The following is a 19753-nucleotide window of genomic DNA, read 5'->3' as shown; positions in this document are numbered from 1 at the left end:
TGTTCATATTTTTATCCAATTTACAATACATAAAGGGAAATTAATATCAGAATAAAATAATTCCAAAAATGTATTTTTATACAAAATGTTTCCTTTTTAAACACTTATTGAACAATGACTGGGATCTTGTACTATTTTATGTGACTTTAATGTACATGTACAAATACAACAATACTTGTTCTACTATTGTTAATGCTCTGTTTAATCAATTATTTTTTATCCTTATTATTGTCATAATGCTCTCTTGCATGAAATTGTATAGAATCAATACAAATATTGACACAATGTCTACTGAAATTACTGTACATGTACAACAGGCTTATATGTGAGTGAGTGGCCGAGCGGTTAAGACAGTGGAACCGTAAATTACGTAGCCATAACATCGGCAAGGGTTTGAGGCTCATTCACTCCATGGTTCTGGTGGTAGAACGAGTCTTCTCGGATAAGGACTATAAACCGTAGGTCCAGTATACACAACTAGCTCATGTGCACTTTAAAGAACCTAGTACATCTTTCGAGACAAGTAGGGGGTTACCCCGGTCCCGGTGTACTAGTACGTCACAGCCACTGATCACAAACTGGGCCCTCTTGGAGATCACTCTTTGACTGAAGAGGTCGCCCAGTATAAAAAAATAAACTAACTAACTAATGTGCTGCTCGTAAAACAACCCCAACATTCTTAGAATCATCTTATTCTCCAACAAGAAAATAACCAATTAATAAAGGTCTGTGTGAATAAATTGCCCCTAATTTCATTGAAGCAGAATTGCATTCCATTTTTGATTCATTTGTTTTTTAATCGGTGACAACAACTAGCAGATAATGGGCTTTTTTCATCACAAAGTTAGCAGAAATTCAATCGATATAGGGCCTGTTTCTGCTGCAACTGCTCAAAATACGGTATAAAAATAATGCATTTTATACCGTATTTTTTTTTAGTACCCGTTTCTGCTAACAATACTTCTTAGGTGGTCGTGTTAAAATTCATCCTTTTTACCCAAATTGTCATTTATTTATTTGATCGATAATTAAAAGTTTTACGCCTCACTTCCAATAGCCCAGCTCTAGTGATAAAAATGTTATGAGAGCACAGAAAACATCGTAATGGGGACAAGTAATTCATTCCCTCCCCGAGATATTGTCTTTTGCAATGTTGTACTGCTTTCGCAGGCTCTTCAGTTTTGAGTTTACTTGCTTTGGAGACAAGTCTATTCCGTACTCCTGCTTTATGTTTTTAGAAATGCCTTTATAAATGTGGTTGTGCCTTTTATTACATTTTAGTTGGCCGGATATTTTAGCTCCCCTCCCTCTCCCTCCCCACACAGATAGTAAATACTGTGACGTCTTCGCTCCACATTTTCACCGAATATTTCTATACACATGTGTAAAACAGCTGACAGCGACAGAAAATATAAGCACGATATTGACCTCATGTCGCAGGTAATAAAAAAATACGGTATTTTTTGTTATCAGTAGAAATGGTTACAGAAAATACGGTATGAATCCACAAATTTGGGGTGGAAAATACGGTATACAAAATACGGTATTTTTTTTATGAGCGCCATTTCTGTGCCAAAAAAATATTGACGTTATGTTAAGCAACAAAAACAGACCCCATACAAACTTTTTTGTTATATACAGGGGCGGATTTATGATTTTTCAAATGAGTTAAGATTATAGTTTAGTCAATAATAGATCAAAAAGTATTTCATAATTTCATTTTTTTTGTCAAAACCGGTGGAGCATCTGCCCTACTGTAGCTTAACCCTGCTTGTATCCTCCACTGATATCTGAGTCTCAACCAGAAACAAACTGCAACTTTTTAAAATTCAAATACACAGATTTTCTAGCACAAAATGATAAAAGTGCATCTTTGAAATAGTCAATAGTTGTGCCATGGGCCAGATAAATTTGACATGTCTGCAGTTTGGATTAGGGAATTAATTTGTTATAAATATATAATATGTAAGTCAAGGTTACAACAAACATCATCACACATTTTATGGGTACAATTGCGATATAATTATTCTATCAACACGTTACAATTGATTTCATTACTATAAATTGCCTAAAACTAATGAATATTTTATTAGATTAGAATTGTTGTGTACAGTATATTGATGTTTTTGTATAAATTATTGTGTAAGGAAGCATGTAATTAATCCAAAGGGATGTGTTTGAAATACAATAAAACCTTTTCCACCTGCATATTTATTAAATTTAATATAAGAAATTTATTCATTTTTTGTTAATCTTTGCCAAAAATACAAAATCGACATTTGCCAAATACTATATCAATAATTTTACTAATTTTTTGTTAAAATCAACTGATAGAGATTAACCTCCACTACAAAATCGACATTTGACAAATACTATATCAATAATTTTACTAATTTAAAAAAAAAATCAACTGATAGAGATTAACCTCCACTACAAAATCGACATTTGCCAAATACTATCTATATATAAATTATGGTTAATTCTGACATAGGCGAGCACAATGCAAAAACTTCGGTACAAATCTCCGCCTTGGATACCTACCTTATCTATCTGAGATGTACCGCGAAACGTAGATTTGATAACATTAGTGTTCACAGCGACGCTATTGTTCCATATTTCTATCTTAGGAAGATATTATAAAGAGTTTTTTAACACAATTTATGATTTCAACATTAGATTTTCATCTAAATTTCAATTCTTCCCGGTCAAAGTAATTTCCGGGTTTAAGATAAGTTCACCTTGCAACAACCTGGTTTCAAATATTTTCTCTCTTTTATACACAAGGGAGCAGTTAAAATAATAGATTTGACCCTAAAGGTGACTGGAAACAGGCACTTTCCATCAATCAATACAGTGTCCCTTTGGAAGACGAAAAAAAAATCAGATGTAGGACTGGCCATTAATCATAGCCATTTCAGTTTTTTGTTTATTTTAAAACATACCGCGCAGCGCGCGTGTGTGAAGGTACAGTAGTTAAATAATAGGAATTATACTGCAAATTAATAAAGATCAAATTAAATATACGCCATAAAGAATCAGAATATATTGTGGGGAATAGTATTATAAAATTACATAGGGAGATTTGATGATAAGACATTTTTCGAGTGAAATCCCGATAGCTGAGTTTTATTGAGTAAGCTTGCAGGAATAACTGTAGGCTATCTTCCTGTGTCCCGTTAGGACCGAGATGTCTGCCCATGTTGCAAGCCGTAATGTCTTCTTTCTTGGGCCCACTCTGTCACGGAAGTTAGTTTCAAAAGATGATTAAATTAAATAATGTATTAATAATTATTAGGATGGTATTCATTTGAATAAACGCCTCTCCAATAAAACATCACTTTAAAACAACCCAACTATCTAATAAACGTCCATCCACATATTTATAATATATATAATAACACAATTATACCATTTGTAGTAGAATTCACCGCACTGTTATCTGCAATTTACCAAGCATTTGTTATTCTTTTTTACCACTTTTCATATCTGTTAGAGGATTTCATTTGATTATAAATGTTACCATATTATTAGAACTAAAAAATTTAACATATATCCCTCGAATAAGCACCTCCCTCAAATGACCTCCGCCTCCTCAAAGGGCCCTACCAAACAATAAAAACTATACTTTAAAATGTTATTAATCATCTAAAACACTGTGAAACAAAGTAGTTTAGTTTTACGAATGTCAAGCATTTTCAATAATGGTAACCGACAGAAAATGTATAAGGAGAACATTATCATTCCGAGAACCATCGTCTACACTTCCTAGAGGAGGAGCGAGCGAAGCGAGCTCACCCTCTAGTATCAATAATTTTACTAATTAAAAAAAAAATTTATTATTATTATTGACGTAACAGTTTTAAAGATATATTGTCCCTCTGAAAAATATTTTTTTTTTTTAATTTGTGTTTGAAGTGTCATTTTATTGTCACATAATAGTTATTTTACCTGAAAAAAATTATATAATATCATGGGACTCATAAATACCCAAAATGCTTTGGGATTTGTCATTCAACTGTTAGACTCTTTCCCAGATGTTTTTTGGTGGTACCTATAAATTACACTCGAGTATACATTTTAGCAAAACTGTCAACCTTAGATATATAACTGCTGCTTTACTTTCGGTTTCTTAATGAGTCATCCTCCTGGGACGTAGCGGGCTAAAGCAGCATGAAAATATTTAAAGAGTAAAACAAATCACAAAGTTGTTTTTAGTTAAGACCAAAGGAGAATTAATTATTAATTCTCCTTTGGTCGTTATTAATATTAATAATAACAAAAACGTTATAATTCTTTAAAAATATTATTTTCTAAACATTTTATTTAGTCTTGGTAAAAAAGCAGTAGTGTATTACTTGACAACAAGTGTGATAGCTGTGATCATTGGAATTGTACTGGTTGTGTCCATCAAACCAGGGGCAGTCGGAAAAGATGAAGAGGACGAAAAAGATTTAGATAAACCAGATGAAGTAGATGCTGTGGACACTGTAATGGACCTGATTAGGTTAGTTCAATATGCCATTTAAATGTCACATAATATCTAGTTAATTCTCGGAAACAGAAATATTTATCAGAAAAAACTGTAATTTAAAGCAAAAGTTGTCTCTCAGAATGGTTTAATGGTTAAGTTTTTGTCTGTTTATCAAGTCTTTTACCTCTGCCAAGGATGTACAGTATATATAGTTGATCGCATGTGTCTGTTTGTTTATTTGTTAGCAGGATTACTAGTTTACAGATAGATAAAGGACCACTCCATTAAATTTTGGAGGCAATACGGACCAGGGTCCCAATTCTGGACCACTTTTTTAGTATTATTTTAAGACCTGTTTAGTGTTAACAATTTTTTTTTTTTTTCCTTCATTTTAATTTGTAGGTTCTAGATTTATAAGTGAAATCATTATTTTTTCCTATGGTAGTTATTAACTTCAAATGGCTATTAAAAGTTTCATTTTATTAATCTTCATTTTTCTTGTTTTTAAGAACATCTTTAATAATAATACTCAAAATCTATATTGCGGCAATTAAAAAATGATAAAAAACACATCTGCTGAATAAATAAGTTTTTTAATAATTTATTTTTTTTTAAATCAAGAGTAAGTGAATGTTTGACAAAAGGTGTTTGTTTCAGAGGGATGAAGGCTACATAGATACCAAATTAATTAAGCTTTACAGGTAGAACCTTGGCCACCATAATCTTGTTTTCTATTCGCTGTGAAGTGTAAAAGTATACTATAGATGTTCAGATAACCTCATGAAGTTATTTTTTTTTAGGATTGATGGCCTTGGTACTGTTTGTGCTTCACAAAGCGGAAGCCTACCAGGGATCCCCACAGATGGTTCTCGAATACAATAGAACCAACTGGGACATTTTTGAGACACTAAACAAAAACGTTCCCCCTTAATTGGGGTATTAAAAAATAAAGACAAAATAACAAATACTGGATATCATAAAGAAAAATTAATTTAATGTGGACTCAAGAAATTAAGGAGAAATGAAAATTGAACTACGAAGATTGGGCGGCACGGGGTGGTGGTGATGGAACCGCAGTAATAAAGTTGATGGTATTTATACAGTATAAGAACCACACTAAATAAATACAGTAAGACATTCGGTGATCGGAAACTAATTAAACTGTAGTCTACAGTACCTCTTTATTAAGCATTATCAAACTAAATATTTAGGGCTAATCCGCGGTTGCGGTGTTAAAATTCCTGGAAACATTTGTGTGAACAAAACTGGATCAAATTTCTGTCACGAGTACTGATTTGTTGGGCCGTGATTTATGACGCCTTATTTTTTTCGAATAAATTTTCGTAGGCCTACCTATAGGATACACTTGTCAAATATGGTTATAACACTCACTCTTTCAGCTGCACTCCCTAAGTCTCAAATGAGACTTAGTTTAACTACATGATGCCTATTAAATCTTAGTTTAGTTCTTATAAGCCTAACTACACTCCCAGTTCGATAAATCTTCATTTATCGGTCATGGATCTAAAATTATCCGAAAGCCACTCTTAGTGTTTATTAAGTTTACTGTTTACACCCGACACTAAGCATTTGTCGAAATAATGAGCCCTCTATTTACCGAGGAATTTGAAGCTTCAAATACAGATTGGCATGTTCCATTCATTGCAAATCAATACATTTGTATAAACGTATATTAAATCTATTAAAATAGTATTTTTTTAAGAAAATTAGCCGGTCTTCAACATGATATATGTATATGATACTCGAGCTGTACCAACCGGTTTTCGGCTATTAAAAACAATTACCGTAGGAGGAGATATGAAAATCCGAAGCATACTCGTATTATTGTGTTCGGGAATTTTTAAAGATGGACATCCATTAGACAGTGTATACCACGATCGGAAAACACCCCTATTTGCGCCAAATCATTGAACCTAAATTCGTTTTAATTGTCAATAACTAATTACTGAATGGCATGTGATAAAATATTAACAAAACTTATAACAGACCTACCACAAGCTAATTATTTATTTATCCTGTATACAGTATATCTTTCTTTTAACATTTTCTTTCACTTTTCTAACAGAAAACCACATTTTCTTAATTCTAATTGGTCAAATAAGATGGGCAGAGCCTAATATTACTATGCACTGACCACATTGAGAATCCGCACTTAATTCACTTTATACATTTAGTAGTTGTTTTATTTTACCATTGCGCTAACAATTATTAAAAAATATATGAATCTAAAAGTGGTCAAATTATATCAATGAACATCGTACCTTTCTCTATTTATTACAGGAATATGTTTCCATCAAACATTGTTGCAGCATGCTTTCGCCAGGTATGTGAAGCCCTTTATGTAATAAATTTTGATGTCAATTCTTTAATTTAAAAAATACTCTTAATTTTATACTAATATTTTAATTTTAATTCACTATAAATTTATTTATTTTCCACTTCCACATTCTTAATAGATTAATTGGTAATATATATGTCATATGTCTTTTGATATAATAAGTAGAAGCTATCATAATATTGATATTCAGATATGAAGAAATGTTTATAATAACTACAAATAGATATCAGAATATCTTCTTCAACATATTACTAATTTTTATAAAATGTGAATCCATTTGGTAGAAAGGATGAATAAGTTGCTTATTTTGTATGATAAATAATGAAACAAAATAGCCTGTAAGTTGGGATTGTAACTTAATACTTAATATAATACAATAATACTTCTGTATGTAAATAATGCATGAGGTCACATTGTAAATATATTATGACATTTGAATGAAATGAGTTTGTAGTAGAAAGAAAATGTTTGTTATCCAGAATACTGTATAATATGAATGAGTTGACAGAAAACTTGATGGCTGCCGTCTCAAGAATCTCTCTCGCACGACGGATGAAACTCAGGATCCATTTGAATAAATATCTTCTTGATGGTATCTTCTTGCTTCTTCTAAGAGGGACTCTGATGTCTAACACAGCGTCCTCTCTCGGTGAAAGGTTGGACGAGGTGCCAAACACACAGCGTCCTCTCTCTCGAGTGGAAAAGGTTGGACGAGGTCCATTAATATCAGATTGGTTTCAAACCATTAAATTACTGTATTAATAAATGCACAGTTTATATTTAACTTATTTACAATTAATTTTCTTTACAATATATTTTAAATAAATGTGACGTATATGGTACAAAACCACAAGATACAAGATAAAAATTCAAGAAATCACAGAAAATCAAATAAATGTAACTTAATACGAGAAAATGTTTTCTTTTATGTGGAAATTTAAATATTGTATATAAAATCACTAAAAATTAATTAAATGTTGGTACTCTTTTTACCTAACTTGTGGATGTAACAAGGTGTTTACTAATTGAAGGTAATCAAAAATTTAATAAATGTAAATAATTGTTGACTATATTTTATATGTATTTATTGTTTACACATATACATGTGCTAAATCAATGTTCAATTTTTCCATAACAGTACAAGACAGAACGCATCGTTGTGTATGATACCGAAACAAACACTACCACAGTCACACACGAATTAAGAAGTAAAGACCGCATGAATGTTATGGGACTACTCGTATTCTCACTTATCTTTGGCGTCATACTTGGAAAACTTGGAGATACTGGAAAGCCTCTACGTGAATTCTTCAACAGTATGTTTGAAGCAGTTATGATGTTTGTTAAAGGAATAATCTGGTATGTTACTATAAAGATTAATCTATTTCCTAGGCTCGGCAATATTTTTGGAGTTTGGGACAGTACTTTTTATTTGTGCTTTAATTCATTAATTTCCTTTATTTCGAATTGTACATCCATACAAAATATACAAAATAAAAGCAGCAAAAATTTCACCAGGAAATTAACATGCTTATTATAAGTATGCAATGTATGCGGTCAGTAAATTTCATTGTAACAAAATTAATACATTTTACACTTGCAAGTTTTACATACGTCCGAAATCTAAAAGTTCAAAAAGAAAATCCACTGTTATTTACGAATTTGAAAGTATTGCTAAGAATATATTGAAAGAATTTTGAAAATGGTGATACTTCTGTAGGTTGGCAAATAACTAAATTTAATTAATGATTACCATACAGTAAAAAACTTGTTTCCTTAAAGTTATATTATCCCCCTGAAACATTAAAAAAAAATTTTTGTAGAAGGTTTAAGTTTGAAGTTGTTAATACGAAATTATTGTAGAACCCAAAAGAGGTTGCTGAGATGATCTTCGAACGTTTTACCTAGCACGACAATGTCATCGAGAAATGTCAATACAATATCTCATGTCAATCCCCGAAGTACCAAACCCATGGCATGGGAGAAAGTTGTAGGACAATTGGAAAGACCAAAGTGCATTTTAACGAATTCAAGCTTGGTGATAAACACTCCCTTATTTTGGTCCTCATCTTTCATTTTAATGGTCAGTACCCCGAAATCGCGTCCAGTTTAGAAAAACCAGATATTCCCCCAACAGTGTGTTAAAGCAATCACAAATCAGGGGTAATGGATATGCATCTTTAGTAGTGACGTTGTTGAGAGCACAATAGTCAATGCAAAAGCGCACAAAACCATCACGCTTCCGGACCAACACAGAGGTGATGCCCACTCGGACATGGATGGTTGAATAACTCAAGCCTCCAACATCTTCTTTATCTCTTTCTCTTCTTCCCCCGTTGCCTGATTGGTGCTGAATCTCGTTAACATTTGCATAGCTATTGGAGCGACGTCCTCGTTCGGCTGGATGGGTAGTCTGTTCACTCAGCGGGTGTCGTTCACAATAATACGATCAGTGGAACCTCTAGTCGCGTCGATCTGTTCAACGTGCATCATCCATGTTTGTTGTTAGATCAGATCTCAGCTGTGTGGATGCTCATTAACATATCTGGCCTGTATTCATGTACATGTAATTAGGAAACTTATGGTAGAACTGTTCTTAAAAAGTTACTCCTTTTATTTTAATTCCTCTTACTTATGTTATCAATTTATCTTTTACTACAGGAATCGTACCTGATCATATAAAATTAGCTAAAGTGGTCCCAGTTTTTAAAAAGGGAAATGCAAACTTACTTAACAATTATAGACCGATTTCCGTTCTCCCCATTCTCTCAAAAATAATAGAAAAATTAATGCATACTCGTCTTTATACATATTTAACTAAACATAACATCCTAAATAATCATCAATATGGTTTTCGTAAAAAACACTCTACCTGTCACGCTATGCTTGAACTTATACATTCAATTAATAATGCATTTGAAAATAAAGAATTTTTGTTAAGCACTTTTCTTGATCTATCCAAAGCTTTTGATGTTGTTAATCATGATATTTTACTTTCAAAACTGTTACGTTATGGCATTAGAGGTGTTTCGTTAAAATGGTTTATTAGTTATCTTAGTAATCGTAAACAATATGTACAGATTGGTAACTGTAAATCATCGGCAAAGAACGTTCCATGTGGTGTACCACAGGGGTCGGTCCTTGGACCCTTATTATTTCTTATTTACGTAAATGACATAACCTTTGTTAGTGATACACTGAATATTGTTTCCTTTGCCGATGATACAACTTTATTTTATTCAAACAAAAATATTGATTTATTAGTAAATACCTTTAATTTAGAATTAAATAAGATTGAAAATTGGTTCTCTTCTAATAAATTATTGATTAATACTTCAAAAACAAATTTCATTATATTTCACTCCCATCGAAACAGGCATAAATTAAGTAACAAAAACATTCAGGTTGTTCTAAATGGTAAAAATCTGGACCGAAAAAGCGAAACTTTATTTCTTGGAATTTTAATTAATGAAAACTTAAATTGGACCGGTCATCAGAAAAATATTTCAATCAAAATGTCTAAATGCATTGGTGTTATAAACCAGATAAAATATTTTTTTCCTCAACACATTTTACTTTCTTTGTATAATTCGCTTATATTACCACATTTACTTTATTGCAATATTATATGGGCAGCTGATTATCCATCAAATTTACAAAGAATTTTCATTTTACAAAAACGTGTTGTTCGATTATTAAACTTTGAACAATCTACATCTGCATCAGAACCTTTGTTTAAAAAACTTAAAATTTTAAAAATATATGACCTTCATAAACTTCAAGTTACTTCTTTTATGTTTGAATATGTTACTGGTTTACTACCAAAGTCTGTTTCAATGTTATTTTCAAATCGTTTATTAGATCATACCTATAACATAAGAAATCCACATAAATTGTATGTTCCATTTGTTAAACTTAGAAAAAGCCAGTTTTTTATTACTTATTTAGGACCAACGTATTGGAATAATCTAGATTCAACTGCCATCAATCATTTATATACTGTAAATTCATTTAGAAAGCATATAAAAATCCTTTATTTATCTTGTTACCAAACCTACTAAATATGTTGCGCACTGTATAATTTATTTAATTGTATGCGTTGTATTTGTATATTTATACGGTACCGTTCTTATTTTTGTTTGAATTATTATTATTATTTTAGGGGTCAATGTGAGACAAGTTCTACTTCTAATTTTGATCCCTAAGATGGTCTTATATTAATTGTTTATGATTGTTTATTGTAATATTGTTTGTTATATATTGTGACCATCTTAAATAAATGTATTATTGAATTGAATTGAATTGAAATTGAATTGAACTATAAATTACTCCATGTGTTTGTATACATTAACACTTATTTAACTGTAGGACTTCATTACAAAAGTTTACTTGGATTGGATAGACAAAAATCGAAAACTAACAAGCTATGGTATAATAGGGACAAAATGTATAGCAATTACGTTACTATACTGGAAATCAGAGTAAACAATGATAGGCATCAAAAGGTAGCTGTAATTATAATTAAGATTCTGTATCCACGGTAAGCTGGTAATTATTCGGCGGATTAGTAGAATAAAGAAGAAGGACGGTCAGGGCTATAGTATGCCTAGAATAAAAAGGTTGCATAAAGTATAGTAATGATCACCTTACTTAAACAAATAATTCGCATTCCCATTGTTAATACAGGTGGCATAGCTGATGTACAATTTTGCACGCTAATATGAAAGAAAACGAATAAACGTAGAGCCTACACTTCAAATTTTAGAAAGATATAACAATATCTAGTTAGCCAACATAAATCATCATACATAAATGTTTATTATTACAAATGGAAGTGAACTGAAGTAATCCACGACCATGTGGCTTTTCTTGTACTTAAAAATTACTGTGTGCCTATCGACTCGCATCTCTGAACGATAATGCTGCCGTTTTTTGTTTTGGTTCCTAATGACGCCCTCTGGAAATTCCATATTTCATAGCCTTTTGAAAGGTAATTTTTAAAATATTTAATAAGTCATAATTCAATAATTTGGTTAACAAACTTTTTATATAGACCATGACCATCTCCATTGCAAGATTGATGTTGAGTGCAAAATTCACACCAATCAGAGGTTGTACCGCGGCATGCAAAGAGGACAAACGTTTTGTGTTTGCCTTTTATATATATATATATATATAGACTAGAAATTATACCCGCCCCAGGGTGGGTTTTAAAATTAGTTTAAAGCCTTCTCATACATAACACCTGACGCCAGTATCTCCCTATACTCACCAACTCCTCCACCACTCTTCAATAACACCACCCCACACTCTCTTTCATTCTTCCCAGGACAAATTTCAGTTCAGCTTCAAAATGAGATGGGTATATATAGCTATGATAGCTCACCCCAAACTCCCGGAGCGGGTACATACAGTAGCTGATAGGCATGGTGTATGTAATTGGATAGGTGTCATATTGGCTAATGAATAAAATATATAATTGAATACCGCTGAATTACCTCTTCCTCAGTCTATATTCTTTCTCCTCTCCCCATCCCACCACAATCACCAAACCTTAACTCCTCCATAGGACAGTTCAAATGTAGTAACTTTTCCCAGTACAATTCCAATTATGTTGTATTCGTATTGTCTCCTAATTCCAGTATCTCCACTCTTCCCCTCCCAACACAACCCATTCTTGGTGATGTGTTTAAGACGTATGTTAAGCCATTACTCCCAACCCATAACGCCTCAGTGCCAGTTTTCAAATGTAGTAATTTGTTCATTACACTCTCAATACAGTTTCAGTGATGTTGAAAGGCCTATGGCCCAACCCCAAATTTCCATCCCATTCCCAGAGATAATTAAAATACTAGTTTAAAGCTTTTCCAGTACAATTACAGTCATTTTAATACCCCATATGTATGGTTACGTGCAGAAACAGAAATTTATATACCAATGTCACGAACTCCCTTTACGTATGTTATGTTTCCGAGCGGTTGAAAATACTTTAGGAACTCCCTTGTGACATAAAAGTATACACAAAAAGTTGTAAAATAACTCAAAACAAAGCTTTAATTTCAACTTTCAACAATCCAGTAAGCACTTTAAACAACAGCTTCACAATAAATTTTACAATCGAATATCCAACCTTCTTAAAAAAAAATGCTTCAATCAAAAATCCTTCTTCCTTCTTACAATTGTCCTACTTCCCCTTATATACAATATGTTCATAACCTTCTAGATCATTCCTTATACTTCTTTGGATTACAGTTTCTATTAATAGCACTTCCGGAATGTTCCTGATTGTTCTTATATTAATTATACATGGTTTCTTAAATTTAAACATACTCTTATTCTAGAATATTCATGTACCGTAGATACTGTACTACGTTACTGAACATGTTAGGAATGTATATATATTACATTCACAGTAGGTGAAATTACGGGACCCGCCATTTATTTTAATTTTTAACATGGCACTGGTATCAAAATGTAACACTAAGATAGTAATTTCGGAAGGAAATGATCTCAGCAACAACATATTAACGTGTAGAAGAAATTTGAATACGTAAAATATAGATGCACGCTCTTTTAAATGTGATGTACTATGACGCAAAATATGAAAAAAAAACTTGTTTTATATAACTAGCCATATGATGACGTCACAACATCTGATTGGAAAAATGTTCACATGAATTTGTACAGTATCTACAATACAATACAATCGCTTTCAGAAAACATTTAATCATGATTATCACTTTTTATTCTGACGAGCTAGCTACTAAGCGGATAACTAATAATACAGGGAAAAAAAATATTGGTCCAATACAATAACAAGAAGTTATCCGCATATTGCGGATAACTAAAAAGCTCAGCTAAGTAATTACAGGATATTAATATAAACATAACATTTGAGAAATGCAGTGTGAAACAGCATGTGGCTGATGTACTTCTAATGACACTACATTTGCATGTATCAAATAAAGGCATCACATGCAGTTTAAAAGGTAGCTCCAGGTTTAACATGTAAACGTTTGGTCAACCCTGCAGATATTAACCCCCTAATTTATTGACAGTGGTGAAGCAGAAAAATATCATCAAAATAACTTCTTTTTATTTAAGTGGTGCTAATGTAAACTAGAAATTTCATTGATTTTCAATTACTTACAATCATTATTAAATGAGGTAACTATTTGTATGTAATGTTTTCCTATACTGTATAAGTTTATCTTTATAATATACTTTACATAATTGAATTTCGCATCTTTTAACAGTTAATTACTGTACAGTACTTTATAAAAGAGACTTCTTTCACGGTGTATGTTTGCTTAGCCGCTGTTAGAACATAAGGTGGGTTATAATAAAATTAGAACGAGTTAGGAAGCGTGCAGACAAAATTATTATCTCTGACCTACCAACTATTCAACAAATTACATCAAGTTAAAATGATTATGAATGACCACACACACCCACTAAATAAGTACTATGTTTTAAAAAGACCAATAAATTTCTGTATTCTGTAATAAATGTTGTTGCAAAGGTTTATAATATACAAAATATATTTTTAACGCGGAGCTACCATTTAGCGTACGATGTTTGTACGTTACTCTTATTTACCAGCTAGGCCTACAAAACTAAACCCAGCTTCGCTAGGGCTAAAGACAAGAGAACATTCACCACAAGGCACTTTAGGTAGTGCATTGTTACTGTCATTTTATCATAAATTAACATAAAACATAAATCTAAGATAAGAAATAACCTGGTTCAATGTTTTTAAAGTAATATATGCATTACTTTTACAGAACATTACAAATTGTAGGGAATGGGTCTTTAAGACAAAAAAAAATGTATAAAGATCTTATCATCTTTATACAAAAATCTTTTATTTGTGTTTGTATAACTTGTTCTATCTGAACTATTCTATTGAAGAATAGTTCAGAATTCTGGGTAGTAAAGTGAAGTGAACCGTGGATTTATATCTTTTGTTAAACTTACATACATACATTGTGTTATATAGTATAGCTTTATTTGTCCTATTAAAATTCAACAAATGCATATACAAAGCCTTTCTCTTTTGTGTACAGTATTTTAAAATAACCTATAAATAAGTTCAAGATTGCATTACAGAGTTATTCACCTTAGAATGAACAAAACAAAAGTAAAAATCCTTTAAAAGAAGCTGGACTTCAAATTCCACTTAAGCTCTGTCTACACTATCAACCTTTATGTGACAACAAAATGTTATGTACCCATATATGGACATGATGATGTCGTATTACTACTTTGGGCATCGCTACCATATCTGGGCACATTACACTTTTTTTGTCGTACAAGAGTAGACAGAGCTTAAAGGGGAAAAAAATATCAAACTACTGTAGTAGAACCTCAAATAAATACTAAAATTAATGGGAAGGGGAAACAAACTTGTCCCACCTGATACTCAATCATGTTACAGGTATTTTTCTATACAAGTAGCTGCATTGTTTTGCGTTTTACAAACAACAAATTATTGCCCAAAAATTTGCAGAATGTAATATTGTCTTCTGTATTGAAATTGATGCTGATATTTTTTTTTTCAGGTTGTCCCCTATTGGAGTATTTTTCCTTGTGCTTGGAAAGCTTTTGGAGATGGATGACTGGGCACTGATGTTTGGACAACTCGGCCTTTTTATAGTAACTGTAGAAGTTGGCCTTTTTATCCATGGTGTTATTGTTTTACCGCTTCTTTATTATTTTTTTGTTCGGCAAAATCCTTTCCGATTTTTGAGAAAAGTCATCCCAGCACTTGTGACTGCTTTCAGTGTTGATTCAAGGTAAGGTGATTTTGAATATTGCTTTTTCTAAAATATTATTTCAGCATAATCCAACAGCACAGCAGAACCAGTTTAATGCTATGATGCTTTCTATCATGTGACAAGATCATGTGCTAAGCAGCAATTTATGTGTGCTTATTCAACTGTGGCACTGACTTGACTGAAGCACTTACCAGATTAACAGTAGCAAAGTATGGCCTTTTAATACTTTGCATTTGAATAATTATTCTAAGTGAGCTTCATAAAACCATTTAAATGCTAATGGGAAACGTAAACTTTGCTGTATTAATGTTACAAACAAACGTTTTTATTGGCAATAATTTTTTGTATACTATTAAATTCTTATGTGAATTAAACATATTTATATCGGGAACAAATAGTACTTATTAGTATAAATTACCATACATTTAATTTTGCCAACATTTTCTAAACTCTTTGGTAATTTTGAATTAAAACACCAAAACCTTTGAAAACAGTACTTGTTTTTTTTTAAGTTAAGTTTTTTTTTTGTTACAAAAAAGAAAAATAATATCTATGAAATATCTGAGGTGAAACTATAGATTGATAATTATTGAAATGGATGATGAATAGAAATTGTTTTCTTGCACTTAGCCTTGTACTACTACTGCTGCTACTTCTACTGAAAACAACATTATTACCTTTTTACCTTTCTTCCACGTCTCTTTGTTATAGTTCAGCAACCCTACCTGTAACCATGACATGCTTAGAGGACAATCTAAAGGTAGATACAAGAATTACCCGTTTTGTCCTGCCAATCGGAGCGACCGTAAACATGGATGGCACCGCCCTCTATGAAGCTGTTGGTTCTATCTTCATTGCACAACTCAACGGAATCCCATTGGATTTTAAAGATGTCATTACAATCAGGTCAGTTTTATTACTTGTATGTTTGTACTTTTAATACCATGGAAGCCCCAGTGGTCTAATAGAAGGATGTATGCATATCAAGAAAGAAATCCTGGTTTAAATCTTGGTTGGAGCTGGTCTTTCTTATTTCCTCATTTTCATATCAATTAATTTTCTGTATATCGTATAGTTTCTCTATGCCTGTGAATTTTTGCATTTAAAAGTAAGCCCCACTTCCAAAATCGTGCAATTAATTATTAATTATAGCAGGCAACCATTGTGTAAGGTTTTTTGGTCGTTTATTTTGTAGCAATAAAAATAGTCCGATGTTAAAATTAGCATTTAAACTCGAAAGAGCATCAGCGGTAGAAAGGTGGTTATGAATAATAATGACAGAAACGGACTGACCAATCGCGTGCTTTGGCCAGATTTTTAATATGACGCATACAAACTTTTTGGAGTTTTTCCTACACCCTTTTTCACGAAACGGAATACATGCTCGTCGCATTATGTTATTATTTCTGTTCCACAGCATTGTTTGTCATCGATTGAAGATGTCTTCTGTTTTGTGAAAAAGGTATATTTGCCACACTCGCTAAAATTTTAAACTTGTACATTTTAAGGATGAAGAGACGATATAAATTAACATATTTTTTTGGATCACAAGTGACTAAAAAAACACGAAATTTAAAGTCAATATTTTCACATTAATTGCATGTCTAGCTTAGCTAGGCTATAGATACTGAGAGCTAGTAAAATAACTGAAATTGCTCTGAGAGCCATAGCTTTCAGAAAAATCGATATATTGGTGACTTCACAAAAGCTGATTAAAATCTCGAGTTACTTGTATCATCAATATGGGCTGAAATAACATGCCCTCTGTTGCCCTCTGTATTTTAAAGTACAGTAGATCACTCAGTATCTGATAATTGATTTAAAGATGTATAATTCTTAACACAATTTTTGTTGAATATGCCATTTTAATGTAACATAATAGTTATCCACTTTGACCACAAATTGGATCGAAAAAAAATGTATTTGCCTGAAAAAACTGTAATTTAAAGCAAAAAAATGGTCAAATTGGCTGCCAGCCAATGGTTTTTGGTTGAATATATTTTGTCATTTTATAAGTTTTTTTTCTTCAGAAGTGATTTCAAATCATGTTAATGTGTATTTACCTTTTGTTTAAACATTGCCAATGCCAGGCACTTTCCCTGTATAGGAAAATATGGTATATTGAGTGTTTTGATGGTAGCTAAAAGGCTACCAACATGATTAAACTAAATTAGTTACCGTCAGTGGCATAATGCACAGGGCAAAGGCCCCTGGTTTAGCACTCCTAACACTGGGTACTTGCATTTAGCTAGTGAGCGCTCATAGCTGGTTACTGTATGTCACATTTGTTGTTCGATTATTTGTCATATATGTTAATTCATACATGTAAAACTATCTTTAATATATTCCGAACATCTTAATAATTCATAAATACGTTTCGTCCTCTTTTTTTCACCATTTCTTGGCAAGTTTGAAACATAAAACATGAAACAGGAAGCTGTTGATGAGAATACATCATTCAAAATGGTCTGTTTTTATTACCTTACAGTACATATTTTTCCCTTGGGCGTTTCCTCAGCAACATTAACATTTTATTTCCTACATAGAGTATCATAGTGTCAAGGTTGTTTTATGCTGTTTATTTTTAATCACAACATTCTTTTAAGAAATAACTATGAAATCATAATTAAAATTTTGATTCCATAGTTAATTTCTTTATTTTCAAATTAGATTTCAACAAACCAATTATGTAATGATAATAATTACATATATTTCATTTTCATTTATTTATTTGACCAAAATTAAAAACAGGTCAGGAAAAACAATGCAGAAGTATATATAAATGTAACAAACACACAGTGTTAGCTATCTATAGCTATGTCTACACCATCAAATTTTATGTGACCAAAAAAAAGTGATATGCCCTTATGTGAACACAATAACATCACTGCCATATTTGGGCATATCACACTTTTTTTTTTTGTCAAACTAGTTTGATTGTATAGACAGATAGCTCTACTAAATAAAGATCTTTTTTTAGTAACCCTTGTTAATATTGTAAGGATCTTTTTGGTTATCTGCACTTGGCGGATAACCCCTTGTTATTGTCAGGATCTTTTTGTCTTTTTTCTTCTGTACATAACATTGTATAACTTTAATCAGAAGATTGAACTCTATCTGAAGATGTCGTAATAAGGTATTCGGTGTCAAGGTATTCGGTCCCGTCCGAGTTGCGCAGCATAACATACGCATGATTATACAATATTTTACATTGATCTTAAATTCAGAACCAAAAGACATTTTTTATTGAAACTTAAAGATGTATTGTGTCTTTGACTATTATTCCAAAAAAATGTTTAAAAAAAGATTTTCAAATGTAATTATTTAGATAATTATCTTCTAAAATTACTATCTTCATGCTACATTTTGATGACGTCATGTTAAAAATCGGATTAAAGGGTCGTGTAATTTCATCTATGCTACACTGTATATAACATATACAGTGTATTACGTAAATACTGTTAAGCTTTATGACACAAAATAGGTAAAATTCAGCAATGTAAACATATTTAATTCATGTCATAGGATGGCATAATAATTGTCGGCGTTTATATTTTAACGTATGTGCATGTGGCGTTTTCTCTAAAACTTGAAAACAGAATATTGTGTAACTTTACCAGTAGTTAAACCTCTGTCTGAAGATGTCGTAAAAAGGTTTTCGGTGCCTTCCAAGTTGCACAGCGTAACGCACACATGATTATACGATTTTTATTGAAAATAATTCATATCAAGTGTCACATTTCTATGGAGTAAAAATGATGTGTTACATACAAAATTATGCATTTTGAGCATTTGTACTCGATTTTCAATTTGTTTGGCGTAGCGCGCACATTTACGCACACAGTGTGTATACAGCATAGAAAGACCGTTTTTGCAATTTATTTTAGTTCTTCATACCTTCTCTGATCAATTTCATTACTTTTTATAAATTTTCATTGCAAAATAACAACGTACGTGCACAACAAACTTTCAAAAGCGTGCGCTTGAAAATGGGCAATTCAATGCAAATTTGTGTAAAAATATGCCTATTTTGAATTGATTATAGCTCTTTGGGATCAAAGGCGACGACTATTTTTTTTAACGCATAATGGAAGCTGATGAGTTGTAGTTATAAATTTATGACATCATCATATGGCCACTCAAATA

General features: G+C 31.8%; 1 protein-coding gene across 1 annotated transcript in view; it reads left to right on the top strand.

Annotated features, from left to right (window-relative positions):
- Positions 1 to 19753, top strand: part of LOC140050864 (excitatory amino acid transporter 1-like) — a 31727-nt gene that overhangs the window by 2190 nt on the left and 9784 nt on the right. The window contains exons 2-6 of the mRNA XM_072095831.1: positions 4328 to 4504; positions 6773 to 6815; positions 7969 to 8189; positions 15392 to 15625; positions 16319 to 16513. Of these exons, the coding sequence (XP_071951932.1) occupies positions 4328 to 4504; positions 6773 to 6815; positions 7969 to 8189; positions 15392 to 15625; positions 16319 to 16513 (870 nt within the window). The remainder of the gene's footprint in view (positions 1 to 4327; positions 4505 to 6772; positions 6816 to 7968; positions 8190 to 15391; positions 15626 to 16318; positions 16514 to 19753) is intronic.

Source organism: Antedon mediterranea, chromosome 6, assembly GCF_964355755.1.
Source record: "Antedon mediterranea chromosome 6, ecAntMedi1.1, whole genome shotgun sequence".
Lineage (NCBI taxonomy): Eukaryota > Metazoa > Echinodermata > Crinoidea > Comatulida > Antedonidae > Antedon > Antedon mediterranea.
This window is presented reverse-complemented; position numbering and strand designations above follow the sequence as displayed.